The sequence below is a fragment of the Botryllus schlosseri genome, chromosome 1 (genome assembly GCF_051294905.1).
Source record: "Botryllus schlosseri isolate E-star chromosome 1, Bs_hap1, whole genome shotgun sequence".
NCBI classification, from domain to species: Eukaryota; Metazoa; Chordata; class Ascidiacea; order Stolidobranchia; family Styelidae; genus Botryllus; species Botryllus schlosseri.
This window is the reverse complement of record NC_137236.1, coordinates 34995647-35016300: the sequence shown is the minus strand read 5'-3', so window position 1 is coordinate 35016300 and position 20654 is coordinate 34995647. Positions and strand designations below refer to the sequence as shown.

The 20654-nt window shown below is 39.6% G+C and overlaps 2 protein-coding genes, 1 long non-coding RNA gene and 1 other non-coding gene across 6 annotated transcripts in view; 1 reads left to right on the top strand and 3 right to left on the bottom strand.

Moving 5' to 3' along the window:
• The window catches only part of LOC145436003 (uncharacterized), a 227078-nt gene extending 222435 nt beyond the window's left edge, over positions 1-4643 (top strand). The window contains exons 2-8 of one of the 2 annotated variants that reach the window (XR_013914135.1): positions 2011-2130; positions 2190-2419; positions 2481-2555; positions 2613-2796; positions 3111-3253; positions 3610-3704; positions 4497-4643. This is a non-coding gene — a long non-coding RNA (uncharacterized LOC145436003). Of the gene's footprint in view, positions 1-1340; positions 2131-2189; positions 2420-2480; positions 2556-2612; positions 2797-3110; positions 3254-3609; positions 3705-4496 lie in introns of those variants that run through there. The other variant, XR_013914130.1, reaches the window with a different exon arrangement.
• A 1095-nt stretch (positions 4644-5738) lies between these two features.
• On the bottom strand, positions 5739-11391 carry LOC145435907 (uncharacterized). The gene is made up of 7 exons (XM_080313175.1): positions 10994-11391; positions 10569-10680; positions 9474-9540; positions 8189-8238; positions 7846-7983; positions 7248-7325; positions 5739-6125 (listed from the first exon to the last, which is right to left on the bottom strand). Exons 1-7 carry the CDS (start codon positions 11086-11088, stop codon positions 6060-6062), a joined length of 606 nt encoding a protein of 201 aa, XP_080169301.1. The 5' UTR covers positions 11089-11391; the 3' UTR covers positions 5739-6059.
• A 2988-nt stretch (positions 11392-14379) lies between these two features.
• Positions 14380-20654, bottom strand: part of LOC145435567 (DNA topoisomerase 2-alpha-like) — a 34441-nt gene continuing 28166 nt past the window's right edge. The window contains exons 24-29 of one of the 2 annotated variants that reach the window (XM_080312862.1): positions 20460-20574; positions 19107-19279; positions 17083-17211; positions 16568-16663; positions 15372-15539; positions 14380-14738 (exon numbers count right to left, since the gene is read on the bottom strand). In XM_080312862.1, coding sequence (XP_080168988.1) covers positions 14595-14738; positions 15372-15539; positions 16568-16663; positions 17083-17211; positions 19107-19279; positions 20460-20574 — 825 coding nt within the window. In that variant the 3' untranslated portion in view covers positions 14380-14594. The remainder of the gene's footprint in view (positions 14739-15371; positions 15540-16567; positions 16664-17082; positions 17212-19106; positions 19280-20459; positions 20575-20654) is intronic. The other variant, XM_080312853.1, reaches the window with a different exon arrangement.
• On the bottom strand, positions 15628-15703 carry LOC145451720 (small nucleolar RNA SNORD35). The gene has a single exon (XR_013919012.1). It is a non-coding gene; the product is annotated as a small nucleolar RNA SNORD35 (small nucleolar RNA).

The following is a 20654-nucleotide window of genomic DNA, read 5'->3' as shown; positions in this document are numbered from 1 at the left end:
GTTCCTCTTAAACTATTTCTTGATCATATACCGAAGAAGGCTATACCGATGCAGCACAAGTACGACCACGTTTATTCACGACCAAAACTTAACAGAACTACGACACACGAAATACTAACGACGGTAGGAACACAGGAAAACAATCAACGAGCATGAGTCATCATTGACAAACGCAAAGCAATTCCACAACAATTGTCGATGGATTTTGCTGTTATTGTAACGACAGAGTGTTGAGAATCTATTTCACTACTAAAACGAGAGTCTTCGGCTTGATGCGATGAGCTTCATTGAATGGTAACTTCCAAATCGCAGAAAGTCATCTTCATATAGGACGATTGCCAGTAGCGAACTCGGCACTTGGTGAACAATTCGGCATGTATCGATGAATATCATGTAACTGTATGGTATGCACAAGCACATGAACAGACCAGGTGATGATCCGACTAATATAATCCTATTGTTATCTGAGTATATTTATAGTTCCAACAGGGACACTCAGAGAGAGAGAGAGTTAGTTAGTTGGACACCCCTAGCAAGTTAATCAGAGGCATTAGTTATCATATCAGCACATTCGAACCCTAACCCTATGTCCCTTACCCTAACCCCGAATTTCATGATTTGACAGTTATTTATTTCCACTATATATTGGTCTGTGATCATTCCAAATAAAAGTGATTGTCGTAAGATTAATCAATCGAAAGCTACTTTCAATCTGTTCTGGTCGCTGAAAATAATGGAAATCATCCTTAGAAATAGGGAATGGATGGCATTGCATTGAACTTTTGCAGCGCGATGATATAATTAGTACCGGACTACCGGTACACTATCATCAACTATTCACGCTGCGCCCCAATTGTATCATTTCGATGTGTCGAGACGAAAACATCGTGTTTTTTGTGCGATTCGCAGTGGTAACGAAGCAAAATGTGTATTATGAACGGCTGTAAATTCAATATCAAAGGCTTCAATGACTGTATGAGTGTATTGGACGACTATCAGTCTCCACTTTCACAGCTATCTCGTGTCTTTTGCGTGAAATATAGGATCTGGGTTTTTCTGCGTTTATTTCGCCTCCATATCTGGGTTTTTCCGAAATATCCCAGTGGCATCTCTGTTAATCACTCTGGTTTTCGGCGCGCAGGTTTCAAATCGTCAGACAAAAGACAGAAGCGCTCTGATAATGGCGGCTTGTAGTGCAGATATCGTTGTCGTTTTGGTTTTAGTTGCGTTCAGGGAAATCGCAGTTAATTGAGGCTAATCCAAGCATAGAAGAATACCGAAAACTGCTCTGTGCAAGGTAATTTATAAATAGGCTATGCTTCTTATATAATCATAGTTAAGGACTTGTCTTGAGGTAATACGATATAACTTCATAGAACTAGTCTAGTCTTTCTGGTAATATGGTGTCCATATCATAACTGGGCGGCTATATCTGAATATAATTCTTGGATTCATATCAAACCAACTAATAAACTATAGAACTTGTGCGGCTAATCATGAGCACATTTCCTGGATATCAACTTACTCCAACCTTACTTTAAGGATTTGCTGTAAATGAATATAGGTCATTAGGTGGGTATTAGTCGATCAATAAATCGAGCAATCATTTGCTGTTGTGCTTTTTGTTGAACAAGAACAATCGGTTGCTGTTGCTGTAATACATAAAAGCTGGAAAACCGATGTAGAAGTGATCTCATTGATTCAGACTAGCTTATATCTTATGAATTGTGAATTGTGTGAAATTGTTTGTATCTATAATAGTATTGCATGGCTGGTGGTTGCGTAAGAATGCAAATAGCACGGTAAGGCTAAGAATAGAAAGCAACCATAATATGATGATCGCAATCGGTCTCTGTATAAAAGATACATATGAAATGCTCATCCAGTAAGTTATAAACTCAGAATTAGTATATTGTTTTCCAAGTGGGCCTACCTTTGCCATCTACATTATCCATATGTTTTAGATGTATTGAAGGTAGCTTTTAGTGATATAATAAACGCTGCGGAGAGTATAGTGGCTTGCTCACGTCTTTGTCATTGTCTGAACTGAAAATGAAGCGCAGCGGCCAAAACGAAAACGTCAGCTGAACAAACAATTTTTGAATAATTCGGCGTCAACTGATGGTCAAGGTATACCCTTTTATTCCGTGAAATATGGTACATATATGTAAAACGTTTATAATTTGTAGATGATGTTTTTCCTGCACTGCAAGGAAGAAACATAATCCAAGTATTCAGATACAAGACATGCCAATTTCAAGAACGCGGTCATCTTATGATTCTAGCAATGAAAGTGTGGCAAGCAGGAGTGATATCAATGATGCTCGCAATGCAAGTTTGCCATCATTAAGCGAAAATAGTGTTCAAGAATGGCATGATCCCAACATTGAATGTAACGGCCAGAGATCTAAGTCCTGCAGTAAGTTCCTAGCACTTTGATGCGTTCTGGAATTTGAGAATAAAGTCTCTCTGTTTTTCAGATGCTCCTTCATTTAAAATCATCGTTGAACTACAAAATTTTGACCATCAACAATGTGGCCTGTCATAAAGTAATGGTAAGTTTATCACATATGATGGTCAATCCAACTTTCTTGTAATCGAATCCTTTTTAGCTTGTGCATCAAAGACATAAAGTTGCAGAAAAACCAGATGATGGATTTCCTCAGACATCATATCGACAATGACTCCAAAAGACCTCAATCGAGTGCCCCAATTTTACTGGAAGATATAATTGAAGATCCCTGTGAAACCTTGTCACAGCTGGAACACCTTTGAACAACGGCAAAGTCTGAACTGGTATGTTTTTGTTTCTCATTCGAACAAAGCGATTGACAGTCTAAATCAGGGGTGTCCGCCGACACCAAGGAATCATTTTCAGACACAGCAGGGGTCCTTTTCGAAATTAGTTCTATTATCAAAAATTGAATTGCCAATGTGATTTATTGCGAAATCGCAAAGTCAACCAAGCCTTTGATCAGCGTGACCATGAAATTTATGGTGTGGATGGTTTTATCTAGAATGCCCATAAATGTTATGGTTAATTCTGGTGCAAACCATTCATGCAAGGCAGTACCATCTGTATTGTGTACCACTAATATAATGTTTTACAGGTAGCCGCTTTAATGGGAATCCGGGGTGTACAATTGCCGGAAACTGTCGGAAATATGATGACCCGCATAGCTGTAAAGATAGTAGGAAAAACCAGTATTAAGGGTCAAAACAACAAGAGTGACACTTGAAAAGACTATTAGACGTAAGTTATCAACGGTTATTGACGGGAATTAAACGTAATCAACATAAAAAACAAGTTGAGCCCTAGCCTCGATTTTTCAACATTTTAATCGTTTGACGTCATATTTGGTAATACGAATACTGATGTCGTGATTTGCTAAGTTACCTACTTTAGTACTCTAGTTGTTAATGAGTTTTAGCAGAAAATATTCAGCTGCAATTGAATATATTATTGCAATATGAATATATTATTCAATAGTATATTGGAATTCTTTACCTCCAAGAGTCTCTTATATCAATGAAACTTGTTCGTTGTCTGATGTATAATATACCATGACTGGACAGTGGACATCTTCATCTAGTTATATCTCTTTTTAGGAGCATGCAGATCGGCTCATCCTGACCTCGAGATCCCAGATAAAAGAACTAAAGATCAGGTTGCAAGATCTCTAGCTGTTGCTGGATCTTGCAAGGTAATTTTGTTGTTAAGTTAAGCCTGTGTGCTGTGACAGTTGTGTCTTTGATGATATTATTGAACTCTAAGTGAATTGTTGTTACCGCTCTTCAGAACATTGTATATCAGTGGTCCCCCAACTTTACAAGAAAATTTACGAGACAGACCTTTACAATTTCCCTCCGCGGGTCGCATTTGTCTCGCATGGGGAGATTAAAATTTAATTTTAATAACTCTACTTTGTGTTGATTTACAAAGTAATTTTAAGCAACTTCGATTTTAGTTTAGACAATACCCTGTCTAAAGATTTTTATACTCAAGGAATTTAAATTTCTGGATCGTGTGAATTTCTGGAAGGTACTACGCAGTCATAAAAATTGTCTCGCAGACCACAGTTTGGGAACCACTGCATATATTTGCTGTGTCGTGCATGGAAGGAGCGATCAATATCACATCAGCCTCTCACAGGCAACGATTACCATATTAACAATAAAATAATAATGTGGAGAACAATCTTCACCTAGTGCCCAAACTATAGGTTTTGAAATCCGTTTCCAGCAGCAGCCACTTCATGACGCCAATAGCATGAAAATCATCTCTATAATGACAGGCATTATTGAACAGGTTCTGGTGTCTCATCTTGACAGCGTAACTGCGTTGATTATATCTTCAGTGTAAAAGTAAAGGTCATGTCGCTTTTGGTGAATGTGACTTAGACCACCATCCCACTTTACTCACAACCAAACACAGAAAAACTTTTATTCTACAGTGATAATAATCAATTGTACTAATCTACTCGTTTATGTTATAGGGTGGCGATAAAGAAGATAACAGGAACAAGGCTGTCATCACAGAGTCTGACAATTCCGACAACGATTTCGAACTTATGCTTAGGCAGCAATATTTGCTGAAGTGATTGCGCAGTTCTGTGCTGATTTAATACACGAACAAAGCCATGCATGATTTGTAAAATTATCAGTCAGTCTTCCTTGATAAGGGCATTGCAGGATGTGGCAGGTCCAGGTACCTAACTAGGGTCAGGGGTCACCTAGGGTCAGGGGTCATCTAGGGTCAAGCAAGATATGATGACAATGTCATACAGGTATCATTGAAGATATCCTATATATGTGCAAATGTGTCGACAGATTTATATAAACAATACATATGACTAGATATATTTTCAAGTAGTTGAGACATATACACAATATATATGCAATATATTCTGTGTTTGCTGGGTTTATGATAGTGAAAAATTTCACCCCACCCACCCTTAACGTGATATAACGTAATATTAATGAGAGCAATCAGGATGCTTGCAAACGTAAAGTATAGTTTATTGCCATTGAAGGTTATGCCTGTTGATGAGAAACTTCTCAATTATGAAATTCGGACAATAGACAGAGCAACAACCATGAGCTGGAGGAATTTACTGCGGCTTTGCGCCTCCCAGCTTAAGATCCACTGGTTTAAACAATCGTGCAAGGCAATTTCTCTTCCCGTTCATTGTACTTTGTTTCTGTGCAAAATGCGCTCAAAACTTCATCGCCCTAGTTGTACAAGCGTTTGAGTGTGTGCTCATCACTTGCGTTCAATAAGTTTCACTGAATAATTAGTCGATTCGTTATTTGATTGATTAGAAAACTCAATGCTGCATGACAATGAACATGAACATGTTCGAAGGGAATTGGTGACGCTAACGACGTGACCACATACGGTGTTCTTAAATCTGAATTTGGTGCACAGGGATACCTATCAACTTATAGGTTTCCCATAGCTCTAGGGTAGGCAACTCACAGCCTGTGACTAGTGTTTTTTGTCGCTATGCATACATTAAATGCAATTCATTCCTTCTAAATAGGTGGATGAATACACGATTAATGATGTATCGATTCAGGAATCCGGCCCGCCAAGTACTTCAATTTCCCATATCCGGCCCGCTGACTGGATAAGTAGCCCGCCCCTGCCATAGACCATATCGTCCACATCTACTCTCAGCACCCCCTTCTCCCCTAATCTGTAGCTAGCGCCCCCTGCAAGGCGGCAAACACACATATAAACGGGTAATTTATTCAGATAACTTTGCAAAAAATGTCACGTTTCACAGGAGTTGCTTGGAAAACCGATGTCCCGTCTACTTTTTCTTTTCAAATTGTAGTGTTAGGTCGTGAAATTGTCAGAATCGTGCGCAAAGTCAAAAATCGATTGCACACCGCGTTTCGATGGCGTCGTAGAGGTCGCGCTGTCGGTGAACTTATCGTATCTCGCAGCGTGCTTCGCAGGTCTACTACACCCAATGTCGATTTGACTCCTAACCCTGGAATCAGTCGGGCGCTCGAGTTTGCTCAGGCCTTCCAGCGACTACTTCTCCAGAGCGCTAACGCGGAATTTTCGCATTTTCCGCTACCTGCGCCAACGGGACGGTTTCTGGGAGTTTATGAACCTGGCGTAGAAAACAGTGTTGGAATCAGAGGCGGTCGAAATCAGACTCTGACAACTACACCGTTATTTGAGAAAAATGACGATGAGCGAGATGCTTCTATGCACTCATTTCAACTATACTATAATTTCTAGTTTTCATGAAATTCTACAGGAAAGTAGTTAAAAAAACTGTTATATCTAGGGCGGTTTTTTTCACCTAAAAATCCAAATTATGACCTAAAAATCCAAATTTTTACTTTTTTGACCTAACAAACTGAATTTTGACCAAATTTTGACCTAACGTATGCAAATTAGGTGTTTTCCCACATAATGTTACAATTGTGCCACTTAATCTTCATTTCTGGTGAGAACTGGCTGTCCTAACGAAGCAGTTTGGCCTGGAAAAGCGTTTTTGGCTTAGAAACAGGCTACTTTTTACATGAAAAAACCAATATTTTACCGAAATCAGGCCTAATGATGAATCCCAGTGGCTACAATACGGTATTATGGTAGAAATAACTTATAACAGTGCAAAACAAGTACAAGTACAAGTACAGTACATGCATTTGCCATTCTCATGCTCACGAGAGCTATTATCATCCAGTAATACTAATTTTGATCAGATTTAGAATTAATTCAACGATAAACTGAATTTGATTTTTGTTACATAATTGAAGTACTTCCAAATCTAATCGATAGGGAGATTTTTTTGACACGTCAAAATAAGTCAAAAAAATTGTCAAAATTGTTTGCGAAGTTGAAATTTTTTTGCAACGCGCATTTCATTCGACATTTTACAACTTGTGGCCTACTTTACAGGCCTACCGTTGTAGACGGCACATCGTCTGCTCATTGTGACAGTTGGTGAAAATTAACATTTTTTAGACAAAATTTTGAATTTTGAGATCAAAATCTTCACTTTTTTAGGTAAAAAAATAACCCTACCAATCTAATCCGGAAATCAACGGTAGCTATCATTCTACTTTCAATCTATCTTGGTTAAGCCAGAAATTTTCCAGTTGCTCGAATCTGGTAAAGTAGCCAGCCTTGCTACGCAAAATAGAAGTAAAGTCGCAAATTTCTACTCGACCATAAGTAGAATAGGCGATTCCCACTAATCTACGAGCGTTATTCGAAAACCGACCTCGACTAGAGCCTGTGGTGCCTTCTTTTCCGCCTCGCTGCCGTCCGGGTCTATTTTCGTGGCCTTTTTAGGGGTGGGCTGTGAAAATACGGACCGAATTTGAACGCGAGTGACCATTACGACGACCACCGTGAGAGTAGCTATCCGAGAAGAAATATTTACGCCAGCAGCTGTCGATGTAGTCAACGTTACATGTCCTTATGAAAATGACTAGACTTGACTCAATTTAAAACTGTAAAAAGTGAGATTAGATTGACTTGGAACCTTGCGACTTGGTTACTACCAAGCTTTCTTATGCTGACAGCAGTAGATGGAGTGATCTTTTTGGCCGGGTATTAGAAATTTCGTGCCGGTGACCTCACATTTCATGATACGATGGCAGATATACAATGTTCTTTCCGATTCTCTACTAGTTGCTGACGATTACCCCTGAGTGTCAGCCGAAAAATTCCGGGTTCATTACAACATCAATAATTTAATACATCATTCCAGTGGCTCAAGTTTTGAGAATCTAAAAAATACACCAAATGCCTAGTTCCAAAAATCACACGTCCACAAATCTTACGCTAATATAAACGAGACTTGTTCGAAAGCTCACCTTGACACGGGCTTTCGGGGCCGTCTTTTTAGCGGCCGGAGATTCCTTCACCACCTCGACGCTGTCACAGTCGGACATTTTGCGAGACGCTCCCGGCCTGTCCGAGGGGTCTGTTTTCTTAGCCTTCTTAGGGGTGGGCTAAAAAATGACAGGCACAATTTTAACGCGCCCCACCCCAGTTCGATAAAAAACCAGTCGTAATCAGAAATTTTTGTCGCGTCAGCCATAAAATAAAAGATATCGTCAAATCGTATTACGAAGACCATCGTGATAACATCATTCGCGGCAAAAAATCGATAATTTTCCGATTTCACAAGAACCCGGAAGACAGAAATTGACAAACCTTGGCAGTTTTAGCAGGCGTCTTCGCGGCGGGAGCCTTTTTGGGTTGCTCTAAAAAGACAGAGTCACAGATAGCGCAAATTCTTTGAAAATCACGCCACACGGCGTGCCGCGTCTGATAACTAGTCTGGTTACAACGATTCGAGTACTTTTTTCGCCACCAAGAGTTGAATTTATAACCAAGAATTATCAACGAGAATTACAGTTTCAATGCTATTCTTCACCGCGGAAACTCCCGATTCACGCTATACAAAATATGCAGTACAAATTTTTACACGTTTGTAGAAATGATCTGTAAAGTAATGATTAGGGCGATTTTATCTAAAAAAAACGGAAGATTTTGATCTAAAAAATTTTGACATTTTTTCACCTCAAAAATCACAATTTTAACGCAACGTATCCAACTGAGGTGTTTTCACACATAATCTTAGCATTGTACCAATTACATTCATTTCTGGTTGGAACTGTCCGTCCCTACGAAGTAGTTAGGCTTGAAAAATTTTATTCGACTCAAACTGACAAATTTTTACCTGAAAAAACTTCATTTCAACGAAATCTGGCCCTATGAAGAATTCGAGGAGTTACATCACGTATTACGGTCGAAATAATCAAAATTTCTTGTAGTACAACGACTGATACTTCCCCACAATCTCGGGTAGAAAGTGCCTGTCCTTACTAAGTAGCTTGCCAAGAATGGAGAAAGAACGTTCGACAGCAGCAGTTCTTGGCTGACGACACTGAAGTTGTGCGTGCACTGCTGGTGACAAACCGTGTCGCTTCATTCTGACAATGGTGTCTACTTCACAATTTTACATCATGCGCTTCTTGATATAAAAATCAATGCCCACGCAGACTTGCTTCAGTTAGGATATTGCGGTACGTTGACCATAACACCATGTCAACCTATTTGTTTCATTTGAATGTTTATGATTCACTATGGGTCGTCTAGAAGCTGTAAAATGCCGAATGATAAGTTCACCGACAGTGCAAAATCTACGATACATACGAAACAAAGTTTGCTAAAATTTTTTGACTTTGTAAACAATTTTGACATTTTTTGACCTAACGCTACAATTTTGACAAAATTTGACGTTTTTTGACATGTCAAAAAAAAATCGCCCGAGCCATGATCAAACCACAGAGACACAAAGCGCGACGAGATAGGTGCAGTAGAACAAATACCAAATAATCTTAAATGTGATGTATAACATAGATTATTCCTAGTCACATAAAAGGTACATATTGAATAAATATCCTAAAATATCCCCGGGAAAGACATCACTCACTGTTCGGAGTGCTGACGTCTTCGCTAGACCCCGTTTTCGGCAGCTTCCTTCGGTTGGCCCGGGTTTTCTGCAAGGACGAAAATCGGGGTTTTTAAACCGAAAGCACCAACCCAAAAGTGTTTCTTCTCCGGCAAATGCCAAATCAGCCAGATTCGCAATACCGCACCGCGCGGTTCACGTGATTTCACCAGAGAGAGCGAGGATTTGGATTGACAAAAACTAGAATTTGGCACTTGAAGACAAACTGTACCGCTAGAACGTTGTCAATTTTGATGAAATCAAATCACAATTTGAATTACAGCTACAAAGTTTTCCCCGAATTACAATTACTGCCACAGTCTTTCGCTGTTAAAAAAAAAACTGTGTCTTCAGATTTCACTGGCTACTTGATAAAATTGTTAGGTTGGTTAAAAAAACGCTGCACACTATCTTTGGCTCGATTCCAACCACTAGAAGAGATTTTCTTGCAGTAGGAAGTTTTAAATTCATCATTAAAACATAAGTTAAATTTCAAATTTGTTCTGTCAACCCCATACAATTGTTAGGCTGTCAGTAGATATGATAAACACCAAATTTGGCTCCATTCGAACCACTAGAAGCAAAGTTATTGCAGTAGAAAAATTTGGATTTGAATAAAATAGTATTTACGGTGGCTAACTCTTTGATTAGAAGTTTTTCTAGCGCAAGAATCTCCCTTCTACTGGTTGGTTTTCAGCGAAATTTGGTGTGCAGCGAAGATTTCACGTACCCAACAATTTTAGCAGGTAGCCAGTGAAATCTGAAGAAAAAGGTTTTTTTTTCAAACAGCCCTACTGTACAGTTATCACGCAGAATCTGCAGGAAAACCAGAAATTGGAATGAAATTGGAGCAAAGAAGTATTTCACAAATTAGACTACAACTCGGCCAAGCCTGGTGCGCAGACAGCGCAACTTCTACGACACAAACACAGTTCGGATGCATAAGAAATTTTTCCCTTTGGTAAATATTTTGCGCGGCCTAACTCTGCAATTTTGACAAAATTCCAACTTTTCGCCATGTCATAAAACAACCGCCCTATTACACAGCCAAAAATTTTGACTAACATCTCGTCACACCTTAGCGACGGGAGAGGGCGACTTCAGCTCCATAATCTCGTCCGAAGAGGGATCGGCCTTCTTGGAGGACTCCTCCGCGCCATGGTCATTATCGTCCAAGTCGACAGCATCCCTGTACAGAAAGGTCAGGCTAAAATACAAAACTAGAAAATTACAGTTTCCATGTTGCGCATATCGCAGCTAGCATTGTGATGACTTCGAGTCACGATTTTGTTTTGGCGACTCGAGTCATATTTTCAAATGCTTAAAATGACTCGAGTCAAATTGAACTCGGACTCAAGTCAAAACACACTACGACCCGGACTCGACCCCTTGCTAGTCGACTTGGACTCGATTTAACTCGAGTCAAAACTCTAAAAGTCGGAACCTTGTGACTTGGTTGCAACCTCGACCGTCGCGCACGCAGCAACGCAACAAAAACTCACTCGTCTTCATTATCGTTTTCAGAGCCCTTCTTCAAACTGACCCTTTCAGCTAGCGACAGCGGCTTGTCGACATCATCGTCAACGTCCATGTCCATACCTGGAAGGCATTCGCGATTATAAACACAAATCAAAGTTTCAGGAATAACGAAGAAACTTTTCCCTGGTAGATGCCACTGAACAGACGAACGAAAAACATTTTAACAATATTTCCAAACACGAGTTATTGCAGTACAAAGCTTTAGATTCAAAAATTATTTAATCATTAATTATTATCCCGACCCACTGCAAGTACCATAATTTCAAATTCAAATTTTTGAACACCAACAACATAACTTATAATACTGGTTGGAATTGAGGTAAATTTGCTACACATCGTTTTTTTCTAGATAACTCAACATTTCATTGTGTTGCCTGTAAAATTGGAAGAATATACAAGTAGATTTTGTAAACTATAATAGCTTCGCTTCTATTTGTTGAAATTGAGTAAATTTGGTGCGGAAGACTTCGTTCTGGCCAACCTAACAACATTATCGCGTATGCGGGGTAGGGTGGAGTGAAAAAAAGAAAAATTTGAATTTCAACAAGTGCCTCTGATATTTGGCCTCAAATCAAAAATGAATAACTTCTATCATAATTTCAGGTTCTTACGCCCTCTAGTGGCCGAGCTTATTCACCAAACGAGTCGAAAATAGCTAATTTTGCCATATCCTGATAACCGCTTATGCTAGAAAGCCAGTTTTGGGTTTAAAATCTGTGGAAGCAACATGTTTCTATCTCACTTCCATAGAACTTTGTCCTGAAAATGTACAGAAAAAAAGTTACAAGCAAACTGTCGATTTTTAGACCGCCATTAAAAGTGTTGGATGGTTGTACCAAATTTGCAATGCCGATTAGCATGTTACTGTTTGTTACATTGCTGCTTTAACAACGAAATCTTGTTTGAAGGACTTATCAGTTGATTTTCATATCAACCTAGTATAATTTGGATAGTAGAGAGCATGATTGAACTTTCTTCATAGTTGCAAAGGAGCTACATGACCATTGGATTTGGTGCAATGTATTTTCCATAAATGAGTTTCCTATTGCTCGAAAAGTCAATCAACTGATGTTGAAATTTAGACAACTAACTCGGTATCACAAGAAATCTAGAACATCAAATTCTTATAAAGAAATGGAAACTACGTTCTTGCAAGATATTGATAGGCTTTTTGGCATCTTCTGCTGCGATAGCAAACAGAGAGATAAAATTGCACTCCAATGTGGCTTAAGAATGGCACCGAAAGATTTGAAGATCAGAAAGCAGAGCGCAAGGGAAAAGGTTTGGTTGACGCTGTGCCTCTTTCATCAGCTGACGAAAGATTTCGAAGGCAGTCAAGCTCAATCCAACAACCGGTGATTCTAATGCAGGTGCCAGCACTTCTATCGGGCAATTCAGCTTTAATCAAAGTGATTCAGAGTCAATGCAATCTTAATCAACATCTTCTGGTAATGATTCAACTTTTATGGGAGGTGCTCAACCATCAAACCAAAACCATGTGTTGGGGATCAACTTGGCAAGAGTTTGTGAACGGTATAATGTATTGGACCTTACAGGAGCTGCTGCTGCAACTTGTGTATTGCAAGATGTTGGAATAATCAACTAAAAAAGTGATTCGTTTGTGGTAGATCACGGCAAATTACGAGGAGATAGAGAAAGGTGCAGAAAAGAAATACAAAGAAGAGAAGCAGAAAACTTAAATCTTGTGTATGGACTCTACTTCGATGGAAGAAAAGATGACACTTTGAATATGGTTGAGGCACCAACTGGAGAATGCTCTATGACAACAGAGCTGGAGAAACATATTGTTTTAGTAGGAGAACCAGGTCAGAATTACCTCGGTCACTTGTCACCTCCCAATGGAAAAGGTCGTGTTTTGCCAAGAAATGTATCAGTTTATTTCCAACACCAAACTCTGCAAAAACCCAGCTGTCGTGGGATCAGACAGTACAGCTTCAATGACAGGGAGATTCAAAGGCTGCATTCGTGCAATGAACTTCTACAAAGACCACTACAATGGGCTATCTGCTTGCTTCATGGTAATGAGCTGCCATCAAGATATGTTTTCACAGCAATGCGTAATTCAAACACGCAATACAATATTATAAATTACAACTTTCAAGGCGGATATGTAGAATGGCAGCTCATTATCATGAAGCAAGCAGATAGCCTATTGAAGTGGTCTTTGTAAAATTTCTTCCATTGCACGAATGCAGCCTTTGAATCTCCCTGTCATTGAAGCTGTACCGTCTGATCTCACAACAGCTGGGATTTTGCAGAGGTCGGTGTTAGAAATAAACCGATATATTTTTGCCAAAATACGACCTTTTCCATTGGGAGGTGACAAGTGACAGAGGTAATACTCACCTGGTTATCCTACTAAAACAATATGTTCCTCCAGGTCTGTTGTCATAGAGCATTTTCCAGTGGGTGCCTCAACCATATTCAAAGTGTCATCTTTTCTTCCATCGAAGTAGAGTCCATACAAAAGATTTAAGTTTTCTGCTTCTCTTTTTTGTATTTCTTTTCTACACCTTTCTCTCTCTCCTCGTAATTTGCCGTGATCTACCACAAACGAATCACTTTTTTAGTTGATTATTCCAACATCTTGCAATACACAAGTTGCAGCAGCAGCTCCTGTAAGTGATACCGAGTTAGTTGACTAAATTTCAACATCAGTTTATTGACTTTTCGCGCAATAGGAACTCATTTATGGAAAATATATTGCACCAAATCCAATGGTCATGTAGCTCCTTTGCAACTATGAAGAAAGTTCAATCATGCTCTCTACTATCCAAATTATACTTGGTTGATATAAAAATCAACTGATAAGTCCTTCAAACAAGATTTCGTTGTTGAAGCAGCAATGCAACAGACAGTAACATGCTAATCGGCATTGCAAATTTGGTACAACCATCCAACACTTTTAATGGCGGTCTAAAAATCGGCAATTTTACTTGTAACTTTTTTTCTGTACATTTTCAGGACAAAGTTCTATGGAAGTGAGATAGAAACATGTTGCTTCCACAGATTTTAAACCCAAAACTGGCTTTCTAGCATAGCGGTTATCAGGATATGGCAAAATTAGCTATTTTCGACTCGTTTGGTGAATAAGCTCGGCCACTAGAGGGCGTAAAAACCTGAAATTATGATAGAAGTTATTCATATTTGATTTGGGGCCAAATATCAGAGGCACTTTTTGAAATTCAAAATTTTCTTTTTTTCACTCCACCCTAATGCGGGGGTTATTTCAACCTTATTTTAAGCCTGCAGATGCAGTTGAATATGTTTTGCTACATCTTTATCGTCAGATTTTTTGTAGTAAATTCGCATCAAACATATTTCCAAGACGAGAGTTTTATTCCGCAAAACAATGTCGGTTATCAGACTAGGACGGGAGATACCGAAAAACAATCGCCCGTCCACTCTAGCAAACCTACGCGCGCTAAACGTCAAAGTCTCCCGAGGCTAAAACAGCCTCCGAAATTCGTGACGAGTCGACGCGCCTCACTCTACCACCCTCGTAACGCATGACACGCGACAGAAACGGGCCAAACATGCTGACTAGAGAATGGATACAGTTTCTAGAAAAATTAGTACAAAAATAGGATGAAAACACACGAGAGCAGGAAGTAGCATACCTAATTTCTTGTTGGCGGTGACGAAATGAGAGTCCGGTTTTTTGACGGTGGGGTCTTCGATTTTAGCCTGCAATTAAGATAATAAAAGTAAAGCAAACAGGCCAGGTTTTCGATCAAAAGCCAGTACACCGTCAGCTATGGTCTGCGTTTCTACAGGGGACACTACCCTTATTATTGTACGCCTCTCAGAATTCAGGAAGAAAATTTAAAGAAATCGGCATCTAGATTCGAAAAAAGTGACTAAAAATTCCAGAAAACAACATCGCGTTCAAAAACTCTAACCGGAAAATTTCCAAGAAAACATTAAAATTTTGAAAATCGACCGCAAATTCCGGGAAAACATCGAAATTTCTAAAGCTGACCGAATGTTCGGATAAAACATCAAGATCAAAAAATATCGCCTGAAAACACAGGCAAGCAAAATCAGACGTAAACTAGTGACCGTAAATACCAAAAGTAACATCGGTAGTAAGGCAATAGCGGGTAAAGAACTTCGGAAAACAACATTGCGTTCAAAAAATCCGATCAAAAATTTCGAGAAAAATCGAAATTTCCAAAATTGACCACAAATTCCAAGAAAATAACATCCGGTCATAAAAAAAATCGACCGATAATTCCGCGAAAATAACGTTACGATATGAAAAAAAAATCGGCCGTAATTTAAAGAAAAAACTTGACCGAAACCCTCAAACCCCAATACCTTCTTTCCCCTTTTCCCCCCGGCGAGCGGCTTGGCAAGGTCAATCCGCGGGGTCACCCTGACACCGTGCGGCGACGGGAACACTTCAGCCTTGACGGCCTCGGTCAGTATGCCCCTGCCCTGGCTGCCGGCCGACCCGGCTTTCTTGGCTTCGGCCTTCTCCATTTTCTGCAGATCGACAATTCGATTAACGACAGCCTACGATAGTTTCAGTGAAAATCAGAGCATCATCCGCAGGTTACATACCTAGGTTAAATTATCCGCATCAGTCTTGAAATGTTAAATTATCATCACGTCATGTTATGAAGACCATCGTGAGAACATCATTTGCGGCGCTAAGCAACTTTACATTTGTAACTGCACCACGAAACCAGGCGCACAAGACCACAACTGTCCAAACGCAGCTTTTTAGGTCAAATTTGACTGGCTATTCGATAAAATCATTAGGTGGCACACCAAATTTGGCTCGATTCCATTCGTCAAATGGTCAAGTTGTACAACAGGGGTGTCCAAAAATGAATTTTTTCTCAAATCGTACCGGCTACTTGATAAAATTGTTAGGTTACCTAATTTAAGCCTACACGTCGAATTTGGTTCGATTCCAGCCAGTGGAAGCGGAGTTATTGCAGTCGGAAAATTTGGATTCGAATAAAATAGTATTTACGGTGGGCACACTCGCACACCTATAATAAACAATTAAAGAATTGGTCACCGTAAATATTATTTTATTTAAATCCAAATTTTTCGACGGCAGTAACTCCGCTTCCACGGGTTGGAATAAACCAAATTTGGTGAACATCATTCCTACAGACAACCTAACACTTTCATGGGGCGAAAAGAAAATTTTCAAATTTTACTTCATTTCTATATAATAAATAGAAACTTTCTTCTCCTGTAGCAATGCGGCTGCCGGCTGGAATTGAACCAAATTTGGTGTGTAGGCTTAAATTAGGTAACCTAACAATTTTATCAAGTAGCAAGTACGATTTGAAAAAAAAAGTCATTTCTGAACACCCCTATTGTACAATAGAATAGTTCACAGCTGATCTGGCTTCATTCCCGCCGACTCGATCACGAAAATCACGTTTTCAAACTCAAAAACTGACTCGAGATCAAATACGAAAGAAAAATCACGGAAATTTCTTAGTCACGTAGAAACGGAGCAAAAATTTTCAAAGCCACACTCAAAATCTCACCTCAAATTCCTCCATAAATTTGTCGAGGTCGTCGCGCCACAATGTCGACGGGGTCTTCCCGAACAGCTCGTCGAGCTCCGTCTGCTTCGCATCTTTCTGTAAAGGTTACATATTTTTAGAACAAAATCGGCAATCACACCAAAATGCGAACCGACACAGGGAAAATGTCGGTTATCAGACTAGACGGGCGACACCCAAAACAATAATCGCCCGTCCACTCTCGCAAACTTACGCGCCCCAAACGTCAAGGTCTCCCGAGGCTAAAACAGCCTCCGAAATTCATGACAAGCCGACGCGCCTCACTCTACCACCCTCGTAACGCATGACAGGCGACTCAAACGGGCCAAACATGCTGACTAGAGAACGGAAGTTTTCGATAACAAACCCGCGCATGAAGCCAGATGTGATATAATCAAACAGAAGTAGACACTTTGAGATCCTTAGTATAACTCTGGGAATGTATTTTCCCGCATTCATCGATTAGCAGCCCAATCGCAAAAGCAAACGCGGCAAACCTGCTTTAAGAGGTCTTCCTTTTTCTCCATGGACAGACTCCACAGCGGCATGTTGAGAATGTAATTGAAGTCCGCGCCGCCGTTCGTCTCCTCGCCTTCCGATTCCGCGCCTTCGTCGTTTGCGAGTTTCTGGGCAGAAAAATTCATCGATATTTATCAGGTGGCAAATTGCAGTCATATAGTCATGTTCAGACCAGGTCAACTGTATAACACGACTAACAAGAGCTAAACGCCTGTGGTCTAGTTAATGAAATGCTTGTTTGCTCCAATTCAAATCTAATTTGTAAAGTGTTTTCATACCGATTCAATGTCAGTAGCCTAGTTCTAATCGTAAGCTAATTTGTAAAAAAACTGTAGCTGCAATTCTAATTCTACTATAATTCGAAGAAAAAAAACGGTTTAGCCGCACTTCTAATCCCAGCGCAATTTGCAAAAGCCTGGCAGACTGTAGACGAGCAGAGAATTTTCAGCTTCTCCAAATCATATTACAATTAGAATTACTGTACACAACTAAATCCAAGACCAGTGTATATTGAGTCAGAGTTCGGCATCGCGAATGTCCGCACACAAAGTTTGGTTCATTTCGCGCCATACCGTTCTCCCGTAACATATCCAATAACACTAGAATCAAAACTGAAGCATAGAAACGTAAAGTGTAATGAGCAGATCGATTTTTTTGGCCTAAAAACTCAATTTTGACTTGGCGAATCAAAATTTTGACGTTTTTTCGTCTCAAAAAACTTAATTTTGACCAAGTTTGACCGAACGTACGCAAACTAGGCATTTTCTCACACGTTAGAATTGTACTACTTATCTTCGTACGTGGTTGGAACTGTCTGTCCTTAGGAAGTAGTTTGGCCTGAAAAAAACTTTGATCGAAAACTGTCAAATTTTTACGTGAAAAAAACTTCATTTTAACGAAATCTGGCCCTACGATGAATTCCAATAGTTATATTACGCTTTATAGTAGAAATGATTAAAATTATTTGTAATACAACAAAGAAAACTTTCCTACATTCTCGGGTAGAAAGCGTCTGTCCTTACTAAATAGCTTGCCAAGAATGGAGAAAGAACGTTTAACAGCAGCAGATGTTGGCTGACGACACTCAAGTAGTGCGTACACTGCTGGTGACAAACCGTGTTGCTTCATTCTGACAATGTCGTCTACATCAGCGGTCCTCAACCGCCGCGACGACATTCTTGCCGGTCCGCCAGGTATATTACAATTCTATACCTTAAATTCAAGATGCAATGTTGAAGGCTTTTACATTGATAAAATAAATAAAACATCAAATTTTAAACTGATCCAGAACTTCGTGAGATAACTTTAGGGCTGGAAACATGTTCGTTTTGACTTAAAGTTCAAGACGTGTCGTTTGAGAACATACAAGCGACAAGTACAGAACAGGTACGACCCGGCCCATGGCTAAATCGCGCAGTTTGAGCGATCATTTGTTTTCGATTCATGCATTTTGTGCAGGACCGTAACTGGTGCACCCCAAACCACCCAATTGGAGAGGGGCCGAGATTGAAAAGAGCCCTAGATTATTTTGTAAATTAACATACATCACTGCGTAGTATTTTAAAACTTTTTCCAACATTTTTCAATTTCTTTTCGCGATTTAGTGTCACTAAATGTCTTGTTTATCAGGTGCCCTTCTCTGAGAAATACGCATGATTTATAGAAATAGGCATTTCGGCATCGGCCATTACCGCGCCACGACGTACCAACACATAATGAAGCGTAGGCTAACAGGGGACTCCGAAAGGTGTGCTAAAAATTAGGCAGCGAGAAAACCGAATCAGTCATGAATGATCGAAAATTTTCGCTATTGGTGAGATCAAGCTACATAAACTCTCTGCTTACACTGAGCCTAATGAATGTGCTGACAAGCACAGCTGAAAACATACGCCCCACTGTAGAGTTTAGGGGCGAAGCCCCCGGAAGTTTGTCTTGTGGCTATATAAGAACCATACAATGCCTCCTAGGAAGCACACCTACAAATCCGCTAACGGCACCATACCTTGCCGACTGCATCCTTCCAAGCCTTGACCGGGTCAGAGTCGTAGCCCCGGTCCGCCAGCATCTTGACCAGTTCTTTTTTGGGCTTGTTGAATATAGAAATGACGCCGTCGACCATCTCCACGATAAACCTGGCCTGGTTCGAGAGCTTCTTGGCTTCGGCCGTCAGCAGTCCTGACCGAATAAAACAAATCGCAAAAATTGAAGCCCACGTACGTTTACCAGGCTAATTTCCGTGTGGCGTTTCAGTACAAGGATACCCGGTCATCTTTTCAGTATAGATATTCATCCGCCGTTATATGGCGTCCGTGTTTGTTATAATCATCCCGGAATGCAAAATCATACCCAAATCTCTGACGGAAGAGACTCTCGGAGGTACAAAACTTCAACATACAATTGTTTCGTGTATTCGTTAGGGTCATCCAGTGTCCATACTTTGGAAAATATCAAAAACGATTCATAATCATGTCCCATTCTATATATTATCGATAAAAATCGTCAACAAGCTTGCAATAAGCTCAAGCATACTCGATTAACCAATCAAGATCCGATATTTTTATTAAAAAATGGAAGATTGCGACTAAAAAATCGAAAGTCTGACATTTTTTACTATAAAAAACTTGATTTTGACAAAATTTTGCCCTCGTGTATGTACATTAGGAGTTTTCGCACATAATTTTTAAATTGTAGGCCTACTATTTATCTTCGTTTCTGGTCGGAACCGTCTGTCCTCACGAAGTAGTTTGGATAAAAAAAAATGTTTCGACTTGAAAACTGACAAATTTGTGAAAAAGCCTAAATGGGGCAATTTTTTCTTTACCTAAAAACGGAAGATTTTGACCTAAAAAATCAAAATTTTGACATTTTTTGACTTAATAAAACTTCTATTTTCCACCAAATTTTGCCCTCGCGTATGCAAGTCAGGCGTTTCCCACATTCATCTTCGTTTCTGGTTGGAACTGTCCGTCCTTGCCAAGAAGTTTGGCCTGAAAAACTTTTTCGACTTGGAAACTTACGGGTGTTTCTATGAAAAAATGTTATTGTAACGGAATCTGGACATTTTTCCATGGAAAAACGATATTACAACAAAATGTGGACCAGTAACTACATCTCTTTTTTCAGATTATTCAAAATTTCATGCCGATAACATCGTATTTGGCGATACGATTCTTGTTACACAATGTTCTTTCTAATTCTCTACTAATTGCTGACGAATATCCGGGTTCATTTCAATACGAATATACTATTCAATCGTATATCGAAGTTCTGTACCTCTAAATACATTTATAAGCTCGAGATCGCCAAAAATAACGCCGGAAAAACCAGATTCAATCTCAAAGACGATATAACTCACCGAGCAAAAACTCTTTCCTGTCGTGATACTTTTGCAAACGGATCTTGTAAAAGTATTTCAGAACGTCGAGGGTGTCGGTGAACTTACGCAGGCAGCCGCGCTCGTCGAACATGACCTGAGTTTACCGAGTAGAACATTTATGAAATTGTTCGTTTTTTATTTCACTGGAAGAAGAGTTTAATTTGAAAGTCCAAT